We start from the raw sequence: 23,693 nt of genomic DNA, 5'->3' as shown, positions 1-23,693 counted from the left end.
CCACGCGGTCCGAACCAGGTTTGTGGCGAGCATAACCGTGACACAGCCGCACTGAGTGGGAAAAGACATACAAAAGGACTGCTTCAAAACTTAAGAAAGGACCTTGAGTCGGAGTGTGCTGGCCGCAAGATGACAGAGAAGCAAAAGCGCGACCTGAGGGAGGGGCTCAAGGCTCTTTAGACTGAGCAGGAAGCTATGTTGGACTCTAAGGCTGCCATGCAGGAGGTTCCTCAGCTGAAGTTGAAGAAAGCGGTTACTACCCTAAGACAGACACTTGGGTCACAGAAGCAGTCCATGGAAAAGAGGGCGGTAGAGATAAAGCAAGTGAGGCGCACCAGGAAGCATGACTGCCATACTGTTGTAGTGTTACAGTCTACTTTCCACAAGGAACGGAATGGGAAGATCAAGGTGCGATCTAGTAGCACAGTAAGAAGCCAGTTGTACTATGGGACCCAAAGTGGATTCCTTGCAAGGAAGGTAGCCGCTGTGAAGAGACAGTCGAGAATGGGACTAAAGAGTATCCATGTTCGTAAAATGAGAAAGACCTCACAGTTTGTCCAGCAACACTCCCAACGGAGTAAGTTAAGGGGACAAGAAAGACAGGCCCAAGCCTGCGAGTCTGCCGACTGTAATAGAGAGGCATCATGGGGTGCACTTGGGGTTAATAAGACCCCCACCCAAATTGAAGTTCTGAAGATAAATGATGTGAAACCCAACACTAAAGGTATGCTGATGGGAAAAGGTCCAAAAGCCATCACCACTGAAGCAGAGTTGCTGTCTTCACGAGAAAAGGCCAAACAGGCACTGGCGAGTGAATTCCATGAGCCAACTGAGGGTCAAGGCACTTCTACAGGGTAAGGGAGACTCTAAGCACAAGAGCAAGAAGGCAGAGATAGCTGATAGACAGCAGGATGCTCGGGAACATTTGAAAAAAGGGACACAACAAAGGCGGAGCTTCAACCCTAGACTCAGGCCGGCACAAGATAAAGTGGTTGCGAAGGACCAGTCTGCAGGCCCAGAAGGCCTGGTAATTGTCCCAGAGGGAAGATTTTTCAATTGGAAGACTAGGAAATGGAAAGAGAGGACGTCTTTGTGGGTGCACGATAATTGTGCACTGGTCGCAGACCCCAGTAGGAATGAGCTGGAGGGGAGGATATGTGACAGAGTCACTGTCTCAGTAGGCTGGAATGTAGGATATGTGCACCTTCCAGCACTCAACAAGTTAACCTTCCAGCACCTGCAGCCTAATTAAGCAGGATTCCTGAAAGCCTGCAGGTTAAAAAGATACAGGAAGCTGTGAGACACAGAGCCAGACCCAGGAAGCCAGAGAGGCAGTGAGAGACAGACCGGTTTTCCCTCAGAGAAGGCGGGAGGCAGAAGGGGCTCCGCAGCTACAGTACCAAAGGCTGTTAAAGAAGTTGGCAGATTGTGAGTGAAGCTGCTGACAGAGCCGTGCTGAAGCAGTGTGAGAGAAGCTGCTGAGAGAGCTGTGCTGAAATAGTGTGAGAAGCTCCTGAGAGAGCCGTGCTGAAGCAGGGACATTACCAGATGGAATAAGATAAGCAAAACGCTTTCTATTATTTACAAAGACTGTGCTGTTACTGTATTGCCCATGCCAGGGCATGTTTTGGGCTGACAACTGGCTTAGCTGGGGGCCCTGATAGTAAGGGACTGAAGAAGTCATTAAGCTCCCTGACAGGTATAGGCGTTTATTTATGTTTTATTTTAATTTGGTTTTCTTAAAGGGATGGTGGACTTGTGAATATGTTACTTAAACCCCTATAAATAAACCCCACGTAAATAGAAGTACTGTGTTTCCGGCCTTATTTGGGATCAAAGGGACCTCAACGTGATGTGGTTGTCACTATATATATATATATATATATATATATATATATATATATATATATATATATATATATATATATATATGATACGTTCCACAGATATAACACAGAGAATAGTGCTTTTGATTCAGTATCCGCTATTCCGCTATTAACTATTCCGCTGGAAATTATCTGGGTCGGGAAGCAGTGATCCCATCATAAAAGGACGGGCTTATAAGGGTGTGAGCAGGTGAGAAACTGGAGTTGATTGAGGAACAAATTAATGAGTGTGAGGGTTCAAACCCCCCTATTTAATATAGTGAGAAGTGGGGACAGGTGAGGGGAAGTTATTGAGTGTTTCCCCAGGCACTCCTTTATATAAGAATGTCCTGGCAGGTACAAATGAGCTGAATGTGAGAAACTGGAGGTGATCGGGGAACAAATTAATGAGGCTGTGAGGGATCAAACCCCCCTATTTATTATGGTGGGTTAAGGTGAGGGAAGTTACTGCACTGGTTCCTCTGCATTACCCACTTCTCACCGTATGAAATAGGAAAGTGAGACTGTGTCAGTATGGAGCAGAACTGATGGACCTGAGAGAGTATCGGGAGCATTTATCAAAGTCTCACTCATGTGCTGTATCTGCTTTTTATTCATACTATGGAACTGTACAGTATTTTCAATACGTTTAGTCCACTTGTGAGAGAATCCTGTTCCTTGCGTACATCTCGCAATTCTGCTCTCGGAGCCTCCATCTCTTCCTGGCGCTGGCTCTATTTGCATGAACGCATACCTCATTACGTTTAGGAACTCTGCCTTCGTTATGTCTAGGGCATCTACAAATCGCATGCGCGAACTTCCCGGCTGGCCACCGCACTGAAATTCTTACTGCGCATGCGTGCACAATCTAAGATGGCGGCACCCTGCTCCGGGAGCCGCCGGGATTACCTGGCTCACTATCGCCGCACACAGCAACTGCCGCACAGCTCCCCCAGCAACCACCCACACCTGCGGTCCGCCGCCGGGTCCGCCATGGGGCTCGGTGGCACCCGCGATCGCCAGCAAGGTGAGGGCAGGGCGACAAGCAGAGGGGGACCTGGCTACATCTTCATACTGTGGAACTGTACAGTATGTTACTATGTTACACTATGAGAACTTTACTGGTCTTTTGGCTGCTAATCTCCGACTCTCTTTATACTTTTCTAGATGGTTGTGTTGTGACACAATCCTGAGCCATTAAAGTTTTGCAGTGTTTAAAATGAAGTTCCTGTTTGTGAATGGACCATATGTGTTTTTTGGTGCCCCTGTCTACTCCGACTCTTTTGGGGTTAATGATTTAGGTGTGAAAGAGCTGATGCTAAATGCTGTATATTTGTCCAAAAAAAACTGATCATTACAATTCTGTTTTATATACAGGCACATTCTAAAACCAAACACATATAGATTACGTAACCTACGGTCAGCACCTCCAGAGCAGCACTGCCCACCACCTGTACCTCCAGAGCAGCACTGCCCACTGCCAGCACCTCCAGTGCAACACTGCCCACTGCCAGCACCTCCAGAGCAGCACTGCCCACCGCCAGCACCTCTAGAGCAACACTGCCCACTGCCAGCACCTCCAGAGCAGCACTGCCCACTGCCAGCACCTCCAGAGCAGCACTGCCCACTCCCTGCACCTCCCAGAGGACCACTGCCCACTGCCAGCACCTCCCAGAGCAGCGCTGCCCACTCCCAGCATGGATCCACGCTTGTTAAGTGAGTAGAGGAGATCATTTTGTGTCTTTGGAATATGCAAGGAGGGAATATCCGATTATTTGGCAGTTATGCGCGTCAAACACCCAAACTAATCTTATTTTCTTATAGCACCATCAGCAGGTAAGAAGATAATATATCTTCACCTCTGTCATGTTCTGCCAGAAGGGCTAGTAATTCATTTCTTTACAGGAGGTATTATATTATACCAATATCAGAGGAGGTGAAATCACAAGAAGCGCCCCCACTCCCAGCTTTACATGATGGATTTCCCTTTTCTTATTGCCAGGTTTCCCAGTGGTTCTACCGGAGAGTTTAGAGATTAAGTCAGAGAAAGAAGAGGCGAACACTGAGGAACATCTGACCACAATAAAGGAAGAAATAGATGCATTTCCTATTTGTGGTAAGTACCATTACATCCTCACTTGTCTTTATTCAGTATGTTTAAAAATGGACTGAAATGTGTACAATATTTTGGTAAATAATATTAAAGCGTGTATACAATGATAAGATACCTGTCCTAAAGAAAAAAATTATTTATCTAAGGTTATATTGAGGATATTATTGTTATTGAGGTTTGAACATTGGTAGCTCCAAAATGTGTTCAGCACTTGGGGGTAAAAACTTCTTCAGCACTCAAAGGGTTAATAACAAAGTAAAATCAATCACTTCACCCCTCCCCCATAGGAATCAGTATAGAGTATTTCTGTATACTGATATCACAAGAAACGCCCCCACTCCCAGCTTTACATGATGGATTTCCCTTTTCTTATTGCCAGGTTTCCCAGTGATTGTGCTGGAGAGTTTAGAGATTAAGTCAGAGAAGGAAGAACCGAACACTGAGGAACATCTTACCCCAATAAAGAGTGAAACTGTTCCATTTCTTGTCTCTGGTGAGTACCTTTTCCCCTTTGTCTGCACAAAGGGGTGTTATCTTGTTACAAGGAGCATGGTCACATTTAGTGAATGTTCATGGTTAATTGCCTCTCATAGGAAGTCCCCAGGCCTGCTGGGTGTTCTGGGACAAGCCACATGCAGCAGAGTTAGAAGTGCAATATGGCTCTCAGACACATATAAAGGTTGGAAATGCAGAGTTATGGGTGTCTGACCATCAATAGATACAATATAACGCATTTGGGAAAACAAATTCAAGGGACCCATCCCTAACTAACCTGGTTCCCCAGCTTAACAATACCCTCTCATTAAGGGTCACTAGATACACAATAATATCCAGTATTTAGACATAGCTTAACTGATAGATGGAGGACAGTGTCCCAAGAGTCCAGGCAATTCTTCCGGACAGTGAAAGTGATGTATACTATATATCTACAGTACCCTAAACCAGCGGTGCGCAAACTGTGGGGCGCGACCCCCAGTGGGGGCGCGACACTGCCGACGGGGGGCGCGGGGTTTACAGAGGCCCCGCGCGCTTCCCGAAGGCACTTAAATTAAGTGCCGGGGGAGCTGCAGGGCCTCTGTAAACCTAACTTACCGTGGCTCCGGCGGCTTCCTCCCTGTGTCGCCATGGCAACGCGGCGTCAAAATGACGCTGCGAGGTCATGTGACGTCACGTTGCTATGGCAACGTGACGTCATTACGCCGGAGCGCGGGTAACTTGGGGTTGGGAGGGGGGCGCGGGAGTGAGGGGACAGCCGGCAGGGGGGCGCAGGGAAAAAAGTTTGCGCCCCCCTGCCCTAAACCACTGACAACCACATAGGATTTACCTATTAAGGCTAGTGGAAGTCTATCAAGAGTGGTTATGAAAGGACATGATATGTGACATTATTGATTTTGGCTGATGTGGATAATGGAGGTCTAGGCTTCTTTGGGAAGGAATACAAGATTCTAAAGGATACAAAGTGTATGTTTAACACGTGGACATTCCCTGTGAGCATTGCTAGGGGAGTATTTAACCCTTTACTCTTCGGCTCCTCATTATCTATTTCACTTCGCACTTTTCTTTTAGATTCCATCACATTTTTATTGACTCATAATTATTCTTTATTTGAGTCACAGTTTTACTTGCAGACACGGGGTACGGCTATGGGTACCTCCTTTGCCCCGTCATATGCTAATCTTTTTATGGGTCTCTGGGAATCCACATTTATTTTTGGTGATTCTAATCATTTTCGGCATCATATTATTTTTTTACAAGCGTTATATTGATGACCTGAGTATGATTTGGGAAGGGGATTCACATTCACTGGACACTTTCATTAATACACTTAATTCCAATATGTTGAATCTCAACTTTACTTATGAACCCCATATTAATCAGATTAATTATTTAGATATCACTTTATTTATTGACGTTACAGGAGAAATACAGACTGACATTTGTAGGAAACAGAATTCCAGAAATACCTTTCTTAAAGCGGATAGAAATCACCCCAGGTCACTCATCCGGGGTATACCCAAGGGCCAATTCCTCCGCCTAAGGCGGCTTTGCTCTAACGAGGATTATTTTAATCAACAGGCCACCGAATTGGCAAACAGATTTTCTGTCAGGGGCTGTAGAACAGGGATATAGAGGAGGCTTACATGAATGCCAAACTCTGTACTCATGCTGAGTTACTGTCTTATGGTTCAACTGGTTCTAGGCAGGGGGTTTAAATCAATGAGAGACCAGGGCACTCCCGAAGGGTCCAATCCGCTGTTTATTACACAGCATAGATCAAATCCGCTCAATCATCCAGAAACATTGAGAAGTGCTCACCTTGGAGGAAGACCTTAAAGAGTCAATTGAACCAGGACCAAAATTTGCATTTAGAAAGGCTAAATCCTTGGCAAACTATCTTTCGCCTTGTTTATTTACCTCCAGCTCAGACAGTGTTCATGAATCAAATTTAATACACTTTTTTTTTTTTTAAATATGGTAAATTTTTAAAATATGGTAAATGTTGTATTTGTTGCTATGCCAATCCTATAAAATCTATTGATATTGTATACAGTAAGAAAAGACACACGATTTCAGTTTTTATTCATTGTAATATTGTGATTTATTACTTAACCTGTGGTTGTGGTCGAGGATTCGTTGGGCGGACAATCGGACCAGTGAAGGTCAGAATTATGGAGCACATTTGTTCTATTAAAAAAACTAGATCAGATGCTCCCAGTTTCCAAACATTTTACAAATTGTACATTGGGAAACTTGTCCACCTTTCATTTTTCAGCGATTGAATCTATACCTGTTCCTACATGAGGGGATTGAATCTATACCTGTCCCTACACGAGGGGATTGAATCTATACCTGTCCCTACACGAGGGGATTGAATCTATACCTGTCCCTACACGAGCGGATTGAATCTATACCTGTTCCTACACGAGGGGGTTGAATCTATACCTGTTCCTACATGAGGGGATTGAATCTATACCTGTCACTGCACGAGGGGGTGATAGAATTAAACAGCTTAATCAGCGTGAGATGTTTTGGACCCACTCACTTAATACTCTATCCCATTTTGGGATTAATACAGAATGGGACCTAAAACATTTTCTCTAAACTATATTATTCCTTTGCCCATTCTCAGGTTATATAATATTGTGTGTGTTTCATATACATTTGTTTCTATCATTGAGATACATATGTGTCTCTCTAGTCACATTGGATGAGTAGTATTGTATCCTTAATATGGCAATTTTCTCAGTGTGATTTATTTATTTACATCTTAATCATTATGTACAGTTAGGTCCGAAAATAATTGGACACTGACACAATTTTCATAATTTGGGCTCTGTACGCCACCACAATGGATTTTAAAATGAAACAACCGAGATGCAATAGAAGTGCAGACTTTCAACTTTAATTCAAGGGTTTGAGCAAAAATATTGTATGAAACGTTTAGGATTTGCAACCATTTTCATACACAGTCCCCTTATTTCAGGGGCTCAAATGTAATTGGACAAATTAACACAATCATAAATAAAATGTTAATTTTTAATACTTGGTTGAGAATATTATGCATGCAATGACTGCTTGAAGTCTGGAACGCATAGACATCACCAAACGCTTGGTTTCCTCCTTTGAGATGCTTTGCCAGGCCTTTACTGCAGCTGTCTTCAGTTGTTGTTTGTTCGTGGGTCTTTCTGCCTTAAGTTTTGTCTTCAGCAAGTGAAATGGATGCTCGATCGGGTTGAGATCAGGTGATTGACTCGGTCATTGCAGAATATTCCACTTCTTTGCCTTAAAAACTCCTGGGTTGCTTTCGCAGTATGTTTTGGGTCATTGTCCATCTGTAAAATGAAGCGCCGTCCAATCAACTTCGCTGAATTTGGCTGAATCTGAGCAGACAATATATCCCTATACACTTCAGAATTGATCTGGCTGCTTCTGTCTTCTGTCACATCATCAATAAACACTAGTGACCCAGTGCCATTGTAAGCCATGCATGCCCATGCCATCACACTGCCCCAACCAAGTTTTACAGATGATGTGGAATGCTTCAGATCAAGAGCCATTCCAAGCCTTCTCCATACTTTTTTCTTCCCATCATTCTGGTACAGGTTGATCTTAGTTTCATCTGCCCAAAGAATGCTGTTCCAGAACTGGGCTGGCTTTTTGAGATATTTTTTGGCAAAGTCTAATCTGGCCTTTTCTATTCTTGAGACTTATGAATGGTTTGCACCTTGTGGTGAACCCTCTGTATTTGATCTCGTGAAGTCTTCTCTTTATGGTAGACTTGGATAATGATATGCCTTGCTCCTGGAGAGTGTTCTTCACATGGCTGGATGTTGTGAAGTGGTTTTTCTTTACAATGGAAAGGATCCTACGATCATCCCCCTCCAGGCCTTTTTGTGTTGTAGATCTCACCAGTGCGTTCTTTTTTTTTTTTTTTTTCTCCGAATGTACCAAACTGTTGATTTGGCCACTCCTAATGTTCCTGCTATCTCTCTGATGGATTTTGTATTTTTTTTTTGCAGCCTAAGGATGCCCTGTTTCACTTGCATTGAGAGCTCCTTTGACCGCATGTTGTGGGTTCACAGCAACAGCTTCCAAATGTGAATGCCACACCTGGAATCAACTCCAGACCTTTTACCTGCTTAATTGATGATGAAATAATGAAGGAATAGCCCACCTGTCCATGAAACAGCTTTTGAGTCAATTGTCCAATTACTTTTGTTCCCTTGAAAAAGAGGGGCCTACATATTAAAGAGATGTAATTCCTAAACCCTTCCTCCAATTTGGATGTGAATACCCTCAAATTAAAGCTCATATACTGCACTTTAAGCCCATATTCATTATTTAACTGTAACTTGAATTTATTTTCGTACACAGCCGAAATAATAAAACTTGTATCAGTGTCCAATTATTTCCGGACCTAACTGTATATTCCCTTTATCAAGATTCAAATTTTTCTTTGCCTTGATAGTTGAATTTACATTTATTATATGTATATTATTACATGATTATATTATTTTGTGTTGCAGTTAATTTAAATAATTTTATTCTCCACATCTTATCCATTTTTAAATTTGATGCTTTTTCATTTAATTTTTATTGTCCTTATGAGTCTATTTAAGTTTATTGTTATTGTATTCTTTATTGTGTCCTTTTGCTGGGTTTCTCCCCCACAGTTATACTGCCTTCTTTCCGTGGTTACATTTTCCCCGGACTGTTTTATTCTCATGGGACTTTTTTACCTTTGATACAGGTAGGTAGTGTTTCCGGCGGGGAGTGCCTATAACGTGACACTCTCTAGACTCAGGAAACCACTCTGTGATAAAGCGCCCATGGCGAGAAACGCGTTGGAGGTTTCTCTTTTAACTTAGGCTGTGTCTCAATAACTCTCTTAATTTTTCTACTTTTGCCTCCAGTTCTTCTTTTCTGCAGTGCTCCTTTTTTTCTTTGTTTTGAATGTGGGAGAAGAAGGAAAGAGAGGAGTCAAATATTACACCAAGGCCGCGTGCTTGGGAAATTGTATGAATAGTATTTTTGACTGACAAAATATGACACAAAATGGAGCAGGTTTAGTTTGTGAGTTTTATGTCAGAATATTACATGGGCAGTGTAGTCGCTGCATCACTTAGATTGTCTGATTTTGTTTGTTGCACTTATTGTATTATAATTCCCTGTACTGTATTGTTTCTGCTGTAAAGCGCTGAGTACACTGCAGGCCTTATATAAATAAAGACATACATACATGGGCATCTACAGTATCTTTACACTATAGGTTGCTGTCTGGTTTAGTTGATATTAACGCACTAATATGATAGACCTGGAGTTACTTAACTTTACTTCTCATGGACATTTTCAATGTTAATTATTTGGAGGATGTACATGTATCCTTAAATAATGAATACAGGGGGGGGGCGTGTCTATGACGTCAGCCAGGACAGACAGGTAGAGGGAGAGCTCCAGAGACCCCTCTGTATAATCACTGATTTCAAACCTCTTCACCCGGCCAAAAACATCCCAAAAAGAACATAATCTATCCCTGAAACTGCAGGGATGGCGAGTAGGGGAAAAAATCATCAGCCCAAGGGGTGGGAAGGTTCTTTACCCCCGATAAGCAATCTACTGAGGTGGGAGGCAGGCGGCAAGATGGCGCCCAGACACCAGGTCACCACCAATCAGAGGCGGACGACGAGATTATCCGCTTGGGCCAGGAGATCCACTCCCTCCGGGACGGTCTGGAAGACCAGGAGAATCGGGGCCGCAGGCAAAACCTGCGGATCCGTGGTATCCCTGAGGCGATAGCGCCCTCCCAGCTTAGGGCATACCTGGCGGACTTTTTCCTGACTATCTCCCCTGACCTAGACCCACGGGACCTCGAAATAGACAGGGCACATAGGGCACTAGGCCCACGCTCAGAAGACCCAAATCGCAAGCGGGACTTGATCGTGCGCCTCCACAGTTTCTCAACTGAAGACAAACTGATTGGAGCCTGCAGGGATAAGGACACGATCGCGTTCCAGAATGAGCCACTACAGGTCTACAATGATCTTTCTAAAGTTACTGTAGACAGACGGAAGGCGATGCGACCCCTGACACTCCTACTCCGGGAAAGGGGAATAAAGTACAAGTGGGGCTTCCCCTTTAAGTTGATTATCCCTCACAAAGGAAAATTCCTGACCATCCGACAGCCCGAAGATATGGAACCTCTGGCTAAAACCCTGGGCCTCACCGCGGATCCCTTCCACCATGCTCACCAGCCTGACAATAGACCCCGGGAACGTGAGGATCACCCGGTTAGAACCTTCGAGCGAATCGCGGGGCAGAGACAGTCCAGGGAGAGATGACGGGCGCTCCCTACACACAGGGAGACCCTCCCGGGAGATTACAGCTTTTTTCCTATCACCACCTAAAATGGCGTCGGGAGGGTCCCCATTGTGGGCCTCTGTAAAAGAAGCACCAAATGAAGCTGCACCACTAACCTCTTAACAGAGACTACCAACAACATCCAGAGAGGCGACCGACTCCATCCCTGCTGACACTCTGAGGGAGCCACCCACCACATCGCTGGCAGACGAGGAGATGAGCCCACCCCGTGCGAGACGGATTCTCCCAAGATGGCGTCTGAAGAGTCTCCATTCCGCTGCGGAACACCACGAGGCACCCTGGACGAGACTGAGACGAAGCAGACGTCATCACCGCGCGCGCCCTCCGACCTCCAGACTCCACTCTCCGCATCACGTGGCCCCGACCTGCCGATCCAGACCAGAGTCATCGAGCGCTCAGCACCGGAGGAGCCCACGCTACAGCCCGGTCCCCGGATAGGACACAGGTACCCCCCCCTTGGCCGAGGGGGGGTCAAGAGGTTTTGCCGCCGCCCCAGCCCCTGACGGTTCCATGGGACCTTGGCTCCCCCCCCCCTCCGCGGTTCACGATTTACCGGTCGCTCCTGAGGTCGAGGCGCTCACGAAGGGTCTGTAACACCGTTCCCCTCATGTTATCCCCGGTTATCCCCAGTTGGTACACTGGCCATCACCCCAAGTTTGGCGGCAGGCCTTAACGGCCCCAGCTGTCACGCCCTCCTAGTTGGAAGGGCCAACATTGAAGTTAAAGGGCATTCCCTTACCCCCCCTCCCCTCACCAGTCTCCCCCCTCCCCCCTAATACCCACCCCCCCTCTCACCCCCCCCCTCCAATACCAAATCCCCCAGCCCTTCCCCCCTACCCAATACCTGCCTCACCCCCGCCCCCCCCGTCCTTGTTAACCCCCTCCACCCCACCCCCCTCCCCCTAACCTCCCTCTCAACCCCTCCTCCAGCCCGCCAACCCCCCAAGAAAGGATGCATGCATCCCAGCCACAACCCAGTGACACTCATAAGTTTACATAGATATGAAACTATAAACCTTCTGAGCAGACATAAAAAAGGTGTACTAACCCTGTATTATCGTCACTGTGAGATACCTATAGCAATGAATGTTCTCTCTGTATAATGTTTTAAGCGCAGCGACTGAGATGGTCCCACCCCCCCCACCTTATCCCCCCCCCACCTTATCCCCCCCCACCTTATCCCCCCCCACCTTATCCCCCCCACCTTATCCTCCCAACCCCAATGCTATACCCCCCCTGCTCCTCCCCCATTACCCTAGACCCCCCCCTCCCTTCTCCGTGCCCGCCCTCCACATCCTTACCCCCCTATCCCCTCCCCACCCCCTCCCCGCCCCCACCCCCACCCATACCCCTTCTAACCCCCTCAGGGCAGAACTACTTACCTACATGCTAGGTTGGCCGACTAAGGTCACAAAGATGGACCTGATACACGCTGACCACAGGGTCATCGCACAAGGTTGCATAACACTTGGGCCATAGCGAAGGTCTGGTATCAACATTGCTCAATGTAAACTGTGTATAATGCCTGTGGTTGAATGTATAAACCTGTACCCCCCCACCCCCCCATCCCATATCCCTTTCCCCCTTCCCCCCCTACCCCCCCCCCCCCACCCCCCTTTCCCTGCCTCACCAGGGCCTGAATATACAGGATGCTGCGGTATACCGATGTCGATTGCAAATAAACCGTTTGACACCCCACCTAAGCCCCAACCGCCCTTCCCCCTCCCCCCCCCATTCTTCCCCCCCTACCTTTCCCCATTCCAGGACCTTCCCCCTATCCCCCCCTGCCCCCCACATACCCCACCCCTCCCTTTCCCTGCCCCCTCCTAACCCCGTCCCCCTGTGACGGTCCACTCTCCCTTGAATCTGTCTGATTAAACATGCTCATGAATATGGTCCTGACTGACGCATTACCCGGGACCTCCACATGAGGTCGCACAACACTTATGCCAAGTCAACTGTATAATATGTAAACTGTTCATGTGAATTCTAAACAATGCTGAAGGTTCCATGTTCAAGCCTGTACCCCCCCCCCCATCCCCTTTTCCTTCCCCCCCAGGGACCCCCCCCACCACCACCCCCCCCCCTCCCTCCACCCACCCCCTCCCAGGTCTCCCTGAGAAGGAAAGATGTTGCGCTTACGCACGGTCCCCTCTGCTCCCCCCTCCCCCCCTTACCCCTTTTTCTTCTGAGACCCACTTCCTCCCCCCCCTACACCCTTCCCTACGCCCTCCCTCCCTCTCACCAACGGATCAGAGACCCCCCCCTACATACCCCCCCCCCCCTACCAGTCACTAAACACCTTAGGTATACAACATCACTATACAATAGGCTCCACCGACAGTGGGCCCAAAACGAGGTTCCAGCCCTCCCTCCTTCCCCCCCCCTCGCCCACCCCCCCTAACTACCCCCCCTCCCTCCACTCCCCCCCTAGGCTCTCCCCTTGCTACTTCCTCCCCCCCAACCTTCTCCCCCCTCCCCCCTCCGCCCCCTAGAGCAACCACCCCCACAGAAACTTTTAACGACCTAATCCCCTCGCCCCCCTACCCAGCCCCCCCTCCCTTGCCCAATCCCGCTCACACACGGCCAGATTGAGCAAAACATCCAACAGGCCTACCACCCCACCGAATAAGCCATCCCGGCGTTACGGAAGCCGGTTGAAGTTGCAGAATCTTCTGGGTCTCCACCCTGCCCGCCTTCACTGGTGTGCGTTCTTGGACCCGCCCCAATTAGTTATTTTTCATCTTTCAGCAGCAAGCGTAGAGGGGTTGCCATTCTGTTCCGACAGGGCACCCCATTTAATCTAACAAAAACCCAGGCAGATCCAGAGGGGAGATTTATTGTAGTCTACGGCTCACTATCCGGCACGTCAATCGCCCTTATTAACCTATACGCCCCAAACGAAAACCAGACGCAATTTCTTAAAAAGGTTCTGGAAGAAATTGACCCTCAATACCTATCCTCAATACTCATTGCCGGGGATTTAAACATGGCTCTCAACCCAAAGGAAGACAAATCGAGCCACCCAGGACGACAACACTCTACTCAGTCACAAAGACTGGGGAAAAAATTCAAGGACATTATTGGGGACTTTTCTCTGGTAGACATTTGGAGAACACAACATCAGGGACAAAGAGATTATACTTTTTACTCGGCGCCTCACCAGTCTTACTCCCGTATTGACTACTTTCTCGCTTCCAAGAACGTACTAGAGGCCACCACTGACACAGATATCGGCCCAATTACATGGTCAGATCACGCTCCCATCACCATGACCCTATCCATCCCCTTTGGAAAAACTATCTCATACTGCTGGAAACTAAACGATTCCTTACTGAACCACTCCGGGACAGTGATGGAACTCAAAAAATCCCTTAAGGAATACTTTAGAATAAACAAAGGCTCTGTAGCCTCTCCAGCAAGCCTGTGGGAAGCCCATAAGGCGACAATTCGAGGAAATTTTATCTCGATTGCCTCCCACCGGAAGAAAACTAAACTCAAATTAACTAAAGAGCTCACAACCAAAATCATCGACTTAGAGCAACAGCACAAAAATAACCCCTCCCGGAGAATTTATAAACAATTGACAATTGCTCGAAACGATTTAAGGACCATCCAATTAGAAAGTGTAGAAAAGCTCTTAGATGGACAGGTCAGCGGTATTATGATAAAGGGAACAAGGCCGATAGACTTCTTGCCAGCAAGTTAAGAGGAATACAGAAAAGATCGCAAATCACGGCGATCAGGAATAACTCTGGTGAATTCCAATATAACGAAAAAAAAATAGCAGAGGAATTCACCAAATTTTACACTAAACTGTATAACCTAAAAACCCACTGCTAATTCTAAAGAGACGGACACGGCATTAGCCGCCGGTTACTTAGCCGAATGCGACCTTCCCTCACTAAAAGAGGAAGAAAATACTTACCTAAACGCGAAAATCACGCTAGACGAATTTGAAATGGCCGTTAGAGCCTCCAAAAATTCCAAGGCGCCGGGCCCTGATGGCTTCACAAATGCATACTACAAAAAATTTTGCCCCATTTTGTACAAGCATCTATTAAGTTTGTTCAACTCATTTCTAGAAGGGAGCCCTATCCCGTCCACAATGTCGTCCGCAAATTTGGCAATAATACTTAAGGATGGGAAGGACCCCACCCAATGTGGCAGTTATAGACCAATTTCATTGTTGAACAACGACCTTAAATTATACAGTAAAATTTTGGCGAACAGACTTAATCCCATCCTCCCGAGATTGATACACAAAGACCAGGTCGGGTTTGTCCTGGGCCGTCAGGCCTCAGACAATACACGCAAAATAATAAATTTAGTAGACCATGCCCACCTTTCAGGCTCAAAGGCAATGTTACTAAGCCTCGACGCAGAGAAGGCATTTGACAGGATTGGCTGGCTATTTCTAAACCAGACACTGATTAAATTTGGCTTCAGAGACTCGTTCCTAAAGGGCGTTCAAGCACTTTGCAAGAATCCCTCTGCCTCGGTACGCCTCTCGGGCGGAGGCTCTGAACGATTCCTAATCCAGAATGGTATCCGTCAAGGATGCCCCCTATCATCTCCCCCTTCTATTCGCCCTCACGATTGAACCACTGGCGTCTAAAATAAGACGGAACCCGAACATCCAGGGAATCCTGATCGATAAATCACAATACAAAATTTCCCTATTTGCTGATGATATCATCCTTACTCCGACGAGACCTCTAACTTCCCTCCCCAACCTCCAGAGGGAACTGACGGAGTTTGGCAGAGTATCAGGATATAAGATAAACAGCGACAAATCAGAGGCCCTAAATCTTAGTCTCCCTGATCCCGAAGTTAAACTCCTCAAAACCAATTTTAGCTACAGATGGTGCCCTTCATACATTAAATATCTGGGAGTTAATGTGTCAAGGCACTATCGGGATTTATACCGGGATAACTACCCGCGTTTATTGGATAAGATCAAAAAGGATCTAGATCAGTGGGAAGGTTACCAGATCTCGTGGATCGGTCGAATGATTTCCACTAAGATGAATATACTCCCAAGAATGTTATATCTCTTTCAAACACTCCCGACCCACGTCCCAGGCGCTGATCTTCAAAACATGCAAAATAGAATATTTCACTTTATTTGGCAGGGCAAAAGACCCCGAGTCGCCAGATCGGTTTTGATGGCTGCAAGATCTAGGGGAGGTCTGGGGGTACCGGACTTACACAGATATTACCTAGCTGCACAGCTCAAGCAGGTGGTAATGTGGAATTCTGACCCGACCCGTTGTAGTTGGGTGGAGATAGAGACTCAGTGTGCCAAAGTGCCTTCTCTGCAAGCCTGCCTCTGGAGCCTGGACAGAGGAGAGGGTCATACTGTACACACAACCTAAAACTACAGGCCTCTCGTTTTACGTGGGACGTCTGGTCACGCTGTAAATACAAATATGGTCTTACCACCAAAAGCTCCCAATTGACCCCCATTTTCAACAATCCAAAGTTTCCCCCGGGATGTGGATCTAAACTGTTCAAACAATACAGCACCAGGGGTATAGAGGCGATTGCGGATCTTCTGAGCCTAGGGAGGCTTCTGAGTTTCCAAGAGGTAAGGACCAAATATAAAATGAAAGAATTGGACACATTCAAAGATCTTCAAATCAGAAACTTTATTAGGACAACATGCCCTCTTCCAGAATACCCCACTCTCACATCATTTGAACTTCTTTGCGAGACAAAGACCCACCAGAAGGGTCTAATCTCAGATATATATGGGGCTCTAGAACGCTCCTCGTCCCCAAAAGAGCATGACTATATGCTCAAATGGGCAGCTGACCTGAATACTGATATAGACAGAGAGACTTGGGAAGAAATCTGGAAGACAGCCTCGGAGACCTCCCTATGTACTACAATAAAGGAAAACATTTATAAAATTATGTTTGGCTGGTATCTTACCCCAGCACGATTAAACCAAATCTACCCTCTGGCATCAGATCTATGTTGGAGAGGCTGTGGTCATAGAGGGGACATGGTCCACATCTGGTGGTCCTTTCCCGAAATTGTTAAGTATTGGGCCAAGGTCCAAATTTTAATAAAAGAGGTCACCGACCTAGAAGTGCCTATTGAACCACTGACCTACCTGTTGGCTGCACCCTTGAAGGACATTGTCCGGCCAGTCAGGAAATTGATCTCCTTCATTATGACCGCGGCTCGATGCTGTATTGCGGCCTCCTGGAGGAAAACGACTACGCCTGCACTAGGAACAATCAGGAAAAGAGTCGACGAGGTGATGGTTATGGAATGGCTCACCGCCATCGTCCGACAAAAAATGCCGGCATACGAGGATATTTGGGATCCATGGATCTCCTACAATAGGACCAGACAACCAAATCCAACGCACCAGACACTGACCACCCCACCATAGGCGCTCGAACACAGCCCTAAAGACCATACCCCTAAACAGTCAGATGGGTCCCCCCCCCGTTTTACCTCTCACCCCCCTCTACCCCCCCCCCCCTTCACCTCCCCAGCACCCCCCCTCTGCCTTCCCTCTTCGAAGGCTCCCCTCCCTTTTTCTACGGACAACGGCGGTTGTCTATCTGTTTTCCCCCAAAAAATTGTGGAATTGAAAATGTTAGGCTTTTGTGCACAATGCCACTGTATGTTTACCTGAATGACTAATAAAATTGTTTGAAAAAAATAAATAAATAATGAATACAGTAATAAATACAAGTTATATATGTATCAATGATTTCACTGTGAGAGCTGCTACAAATACATTTCAGGCCTCCGGGAACCACCACAGTCATTAGGGGTCACTGGATGTCCATGTGCCAAAATGTGCCACAATTTTAAAACCCTGGGTGAAGAGAATATTTTGTTAATTAAGTATCGGTGAAATAAATTCTTCAGTGTTTTGGATTTGTAATTTGCGTTCAGTAATTTGATTTACAGATTGAAAACATTTGTTCTGTCTTTTTTTGTTTACTTCTGTTAGAGAACGGCCTGAATGAGGAACAGAACTTGAGCTCTGATGCATCCAGAAGCTGGCTGACTCCTCGCTGCCCAGAAGTGCCAAAAAACAATGATTCCTGCCACATTTTAGACACGTGCAGGGAACCAGTGCCACATGATGATGAATTTACAGAGCTTGTACAGCACACAGCAGAGACGGACTCTAAATATGGGTCCAGCAAAAGGTATGCGAGAGATTTAATAAGAAGCCGTGGTGCTCAGCCTTTTCTCTGTTGTCAGTGTGGCAAAAGCTTCTCACTGGACAGGGACCTGCTCACACACTTTTGTGACCCCGCTAGGGAGCAAACCTTTACATGTACAGATGGTGGGAGCAGTTTCTCACTGAAGGGGAAACTTCTTTCACACCAGATGATTCAGACATCAGTGACTCCTTTTTCTTGTACAGTGTGTGGGAAACAGTTAAGTACTAAGTGGACCCTCCGCAATCATCAGAGGGTTCATACAGGAGAGAAACCATACACATGTACAGAGTGTAGTAAAAGCTTTTCTCAGAAGGCAGATCTCCTCAACCACGAACGGATTCATACAGGGGAAAAACCATTCACATGTACAGAGTGTGGTAAAAGCTTTTCTATAAAGAAAGATCTCCTCATCCATGAGTGGATTCATACAGGGGAAACCCCATTCACATGTGCAGAGTGTGGGAAACAATTCAATACTAAGACCCACTTCCTTCGTCACCAGATGACTCATACAGGAGAAAAACCATTCACATGTACAGAATGTGGGAAACAATTCAGTACTAAGAAAAGCCTCCTCAGTCACCATATGACTCATACTGGAGAGAAACCCTTCCCATGTACAGAGTGTGGGAAACAATTCCGTGTTAAGAAAACCCTCCTCAGACACGAGATGACTCATACAGGGAAGAAACCATTCACATGTACAGAGTGTAGTAAAAGCTTTTCTACAAAGGTGGGGCTCCTCATCCATGAGCGGATTCATACAGGGGAGAAACCATTCACATGTACAGAGTGTGGGAAACAATTCACAATTAAGAGCCATCTCCTCAGACACCAGAGGATTCATACAGGAGAGAAACCATTCACATGTGCAGAGTGTGGGAAACAATTCAATACTAAGACCCACTTCCTTCGTCACCAGATGACTCATACAGGGAGAAACCATTCATCTGTACAGTGTGTAGTAAAAGCTTTTCTTTAAAGGCGGGGCTCCTCATCCATGAGCGGATACATACAGGGGAGAAACCATTCACATGTACAGAGTGTGGGAAACAATTCAGTATTAAGAAAAACCTCCTCAGTCACCAGATGACTCATACAGGGGAGAAACCATTCACATGTACAGAGTGTGGGAAACAATTCACATTTAAGAGCAATCTCCTCATACACCAGATGACTCATACAGGGGTAAAACCATTCACATGTACAGAATGTGGGAAACAATTCAGTATTAAGAAAAGCCTCCTCAGTCACCAGTTGACTCATACAGGAGAGAAACCATTCACATGTACAGAGTGTGGGAAACAATTCATATTTAAGAGCCACCTCCTCATACACCAGATGACTCATACTGGAGAGAAACCATTCACATGTACAGAGTGTGGGAAACAATTCAGTACTAAGAGAACTCTCCTCAGACACACGATGACTCATACAGGAGAAAAACCATTCCCATGTACAGAGTGTAGTAAAAGCTTTTATACTAAGACGGAGCTCCTCAACCATGAGCGGATTCATACAGGGGAGAAACCATTCCCATGTACAGAGTGTGGGAAACAATTCAGTATTAAGAAAAACCTCCGCAGACACCAGATGACTCATACAGGGGAGAAACCATTCACATGTGCAGAGTGTGGGAAACAATTTAGTATTAAGAGCAGCCTCCTCAGACACCAGATGACTCATACTGGAAAGAAACCATTCACATGTACAGAGTGTGGGAAACAATTCAGTATTAAGAGAAAACTCCTCAGACACGAGAGGATTCATACAGGAGAGAAATGATTCACATCTACACCGTGTGGGAAACCATTCTGTATTAACCCTTTCCAGTCTAATGTCGGAATATATCCACCAAAATATTTTGCCACTTGCGGTACAATGTCGGATCGGGAGGAGGGAGGAAGATATGGAGCGAGGTGCCGGCTGCAGCACAAGTCCCCTGCATTCCCCTTCTCTCAGCAGCCACACTGATCCCTCCCCCGCCCCCCCCCCCCCCTCAGCCCTACACCGATCACCCCCCCCCCCCAGCCCTGCACCTATCCGCCCCACAGCCCCGCACCAATCCCCACAGGCAGACAAAGCAGCTGACAGCAGAGGTAGGGGAGGGCTGTGCGAGTGTGGCGTGTGCTGTGAGTCCCCTGAATTCCCCTTCTTCAGTAGCCGCACTTATCCCTCCTCCCCTGCCCCCCCAGCCCTGCACCGATCACGCCCCCAGCCCTGCACCGATCCACCCCAGCCCTGCACCGATCCTCAAAGCAGCTGACATCGGGGGTGGGGGGGCTGTGCGTGTGCTGTGAGTCCCCTGCATTCCTTTTCTCCCAGCACTGACATCAGAGGTGGGGGGGAGGGGCTGGCTGTGTGTGCTGTGAGTCCCTTTCTCCCAGCAGCCGCACTGATTCCTCTGCTTCCCCCCCCCCCCAATCCTGCACCAAACCGCACAGGCAGACAAAGCAGCTGACATCTGGGGTAGGGTGTAGGGGGGCAGTGTGTGTGGTGTGTGTGTGCTGTGAGTCCCCTGCATTCCCCTTCTCCGAGCAGCTGCACTGATCACTGCCCTCCTCCAACCCCCCAGCCCTGCACCCAGCCCCAGCAGACAAAGCAGCTGATATCGGAGGTATGCAGAAAGATTGCGCGCGCGCAAAGATTGCGGGTGCGCGCGCAAAGATAAGATCTTTAGAGCATTAAGAGCGCGCGCGCAGTAAGAGTGCACAGTGAGAGTGCGTGCTCAGTGAGCGCGTGCGCAGTGAGAGCACGCAGTGTGAGTGTGTGCACACGCAGTAAAAAAAAAAAAGCTGTATGTGGTTTTTCTGGAAAATAAATTAGACTTGCTGGCGCGCTTAGTGAAAATTAATTGGACCGCAGAGGGTTAAGAACAACCTCCTCTTATACCAGAGGATACATACAGGGGAGAAACCATTCACATGTACAGAGTGTGAGCAAAGCTTTTCTCAAATGAGCCACCTCCTGACCGTTCTGTTCTGACTGACAGATTAAATCTGTCAGTGGTGATATTGGATACCGAGGCTTGAGCCTCATTACTCCAAGTTCTCTTGTTGAGTGTATTGTCGCACTCTTTAGGAAGCTTCTTGATCTGTGTTACTTGCCACAGTTGAGTTGGTTTCACAGGTTCAGCGCAATGAGCCACCTCCTCACCCACCACAGAATTCATACACGGGAGAAACCATTTCTATGTACATAGTGGGGGGAAAGCTTTTCACAGAGGATCAGCCTCATTACACACATGAGGATTCATGCATGAGATAAAATATGTGCTTGTTCAAAGTAGGGTTGGGCAATATACCAGTCGCATAGTAATACTGCAGTAATAAAAATGGACGGTAACGCAATACTTGCCATTACTTCTTACCATGGCATTCCTATCAGCAGCTGCAGAGTGGGGGTGGGTCTGGCAGGGAGGCGTTGGGGTGGGGACTGTGTTAGAGAGAGGACTGTGTGTGGGTCTGGTAGAGACAGTGGAGTGGGAGCGAGTCTGGAAGCTCCTTGACTTTCACATGCAGCTATGAGGAATCCTCCTGCTGGTAATCTCACCCCTCCATATTAACCACTTCCCCTCTGCCATGCCTCATACCCCTTCCCTTCCACCATGACTCAACCCCTTTCTCTCCCCCGTATTTCTCTGGGCTGTCACCCGTGCCTCTTGACCCCCTCCTTCCCCATGCCCATTAACCCTCGCCTCCCCACGCCCTATTAATGTGTACAGGAGAAGGGGGGTCGAGGGGGTAATTATAAACTTTCTTACCGTGCACCCCAAAACTGGAACAACCTACCGGAGACTCTCGTGTTAAAGCTGTAAAAATGTTACAACAAAAAATGTAGTTATCAAATGAGTTTATTCAGTGTACACAGGAGAAAGCTTCTATAGAAAAGCTCTCTAACAGTTAATATGGTGTGACATATTTATACCCTAAAAATGAAAACATACGCCCCTTTATGAGGTCGCTTGTGCGTCATAAAAATAGCACAATTGTATAATAAAGAAACAAAATGAATATATGTAAATCAGCAAAAAGGATTACATCAGCTTCAGTAACCTTTCCTCCACATTATTATTGATACTTTGTTTCAGAGTTACAATGTGAGAAACTGCTTATCTCAGACTCAAGGTTTCTCATTATTGCCTGGACTTTTCTCTACCCCCCCCACACTCCCACATACTCCTTCCTCATCACCTCATCATTTGCAGCTGGCAAAGGATACAAAGCATCTACTGAGAGCCCAACAACCACTCTGCTTTCTCATGTTCACACAGACAAGTTTCACAGAAATCAGCACATAACACATGGAACACAGACACAGACTGAATGACATACAAAACTTATAGCAAACAAGACAAAAATGGCTGACAAGGATAGTCTGCCAAAATGGCTGCTGAGATGTCAGTGCTGTTTACGTTAGACCCCCTTAATGTCAAATTTCTCAACATTCTCAGTCGCATCCACCACCAGTTTAAGTTCTTTCAAAACTAAGGCTGTCTCACATTTTAATCTGCTCTGTAACTGTTACATACGCCTATAATATATATATTATCTTTAACTGTGCATGCAATGTCTTGTATATAATGTATACCCTGTTCACTTATGTAACTATTTGTAACCATGTATTATTTGTCATCTTAACTCTATGCCCAGGACATATGTGAAAACGAGAGGTAACTCTCAATGTATTACTTCCTGGTAAAACATTTAATAAATAAATAAAAATAACATGGTGAAGAAAGGGGCTTTAGTGTGGCTGTAGTTAAGGTAACATTTTTATGGAATCATTTGTTATTCTTAAAATATACTAAAATGTATTTGCTTTTTTACATTTTATTAAGAATGAAATGCATTTGTATAAGAAATGTTTCACAATAAATGACCTTGAACATTTTGAGGACTTTTGCTTTCTATTGGGTGTTAATATATTGCTGAATATGGGTGGGAAGTATTTTTGTTATTGTCTAACCCAGTGGTTCCCAAACTTTTTCGGTTCAAGGCTCCCCAAGGCAATCAGGATTTTTTCAAGGCTCCCCAAGGCGATCAGGATTTTTACGCGGCGCCCAAAGTAAAAACAAAGGTGTATATACATACCTAACAGTTGCAGTGTGCAGTTGGTGTCTCTCTCAGACACTCTCACACACTCTAACTCTCTCTGACCTCACTCTCTCTCTCTGAACTCTCTCTGACCTCTCTCTGACCTCACCCTCTCTCTCTCTCTGACCTCACTCTCTCTCTCTCTCTCTCTCTCTGACCTCACTCTCTCTTTGACCTCACTCTCTCTCTCTGACCTCACCTCTCTCTCTCTCTCTCTCTCTCTCTCTCTCTGACCTCACTCTCTCTCTCTCTCTCTCTCTCTCTCTCTGACCCTCACTCTCTCTCTGACCTCACTCTCTCTCTCTCTCTGACCTCACTCTCTCTCTGACCCTCACTCTCTCTCTCTCTGACCTCACTCTCTCTCTGACCTTACTACCTCACTCTCTCTCTCTCTGACCTCACTCTCTCTCTCTGACCTCACTCTCTCTCTCTCTCTGACCTCACTCTCTCTCTCTCTGACCTCACTCTCTCTCTGACCTCACTCTCTCTCTCTCTCTGACCTCACTCTCTCTCTCTCTCTCTGACCTCACTCTCTCTCTCT

The 23,693-nt window shown here is 46.5% G+C and overlaps 2 protein-coding genes across 3 annotated transcripts in view; one reads left to right on the top strand and one right to left on the bottom strand.

The window, feature by feature from the left end:
* The window catches only part of LOC142488458 (uncharacterized), a 49,701-nt gene extending 26,774 nt beyond the window's left edge, over nucleotides 1-22,927 (top strand). Inside the window, exons 2-6 of the mRNA XM_075588984.1 lie at nucleotides 3,243-3,581; nucleotides 3,868-3,981; nucleotides 4,358-4,471; nucleotides 17,837-18,901; nucleotides 19,069-22,927. Coding sequence (XP_075445099.1) covers nucleotides 3,563-3,581; nucleotides 3,868-3,981; nucleotides 4,358-4,471; nucleotides 17,837-18,901; nucleotides 19,069-19,841 — 2,085 coding nt within the window. The 5' untranslated portion in view covers nucleotides 3,243-3,562 and the 3' untranslated portion in view covers nucleotides 19,842-22,927. The remainder of the gene's footprint in view (nucleotides 1-3,242; nucleotides 3,582-3,867; nucleotides 3,982-4,357; nucleotides 4,472-17,836; nucleotides 18,902-19,068) is intronic.
* The window catches only part of LOC142488427 (uncharacterized), a 1,092,840-nt gene that overhangs the window by 427,368 nt on the left and 641,779 nt on the right, over nucleotides 1-23,693 (bottom strand). The window lies entirely within an intron of this gene.

The sequence above is a fragment of the Ascaphus truei genome, chromosome 2 (assembly GCF_040206685.1).
Source record: "Ascaphus truei isolate aAscTru1 chromosome 2, aAscTru1.hap1, whole genome shotgun sequence".
In the NCBI taxonomy this organism is placed as follows: Eukaryota; Metazoa; Chordata; class Amphibia; order Anura; family Ascaphidae; genus Ascaphus; species Ascaphus truei.
Note: the sequence above shows the minus strand (reverse complement) of the source record. Positions and strands in the feature narration are given on the sequence as shown.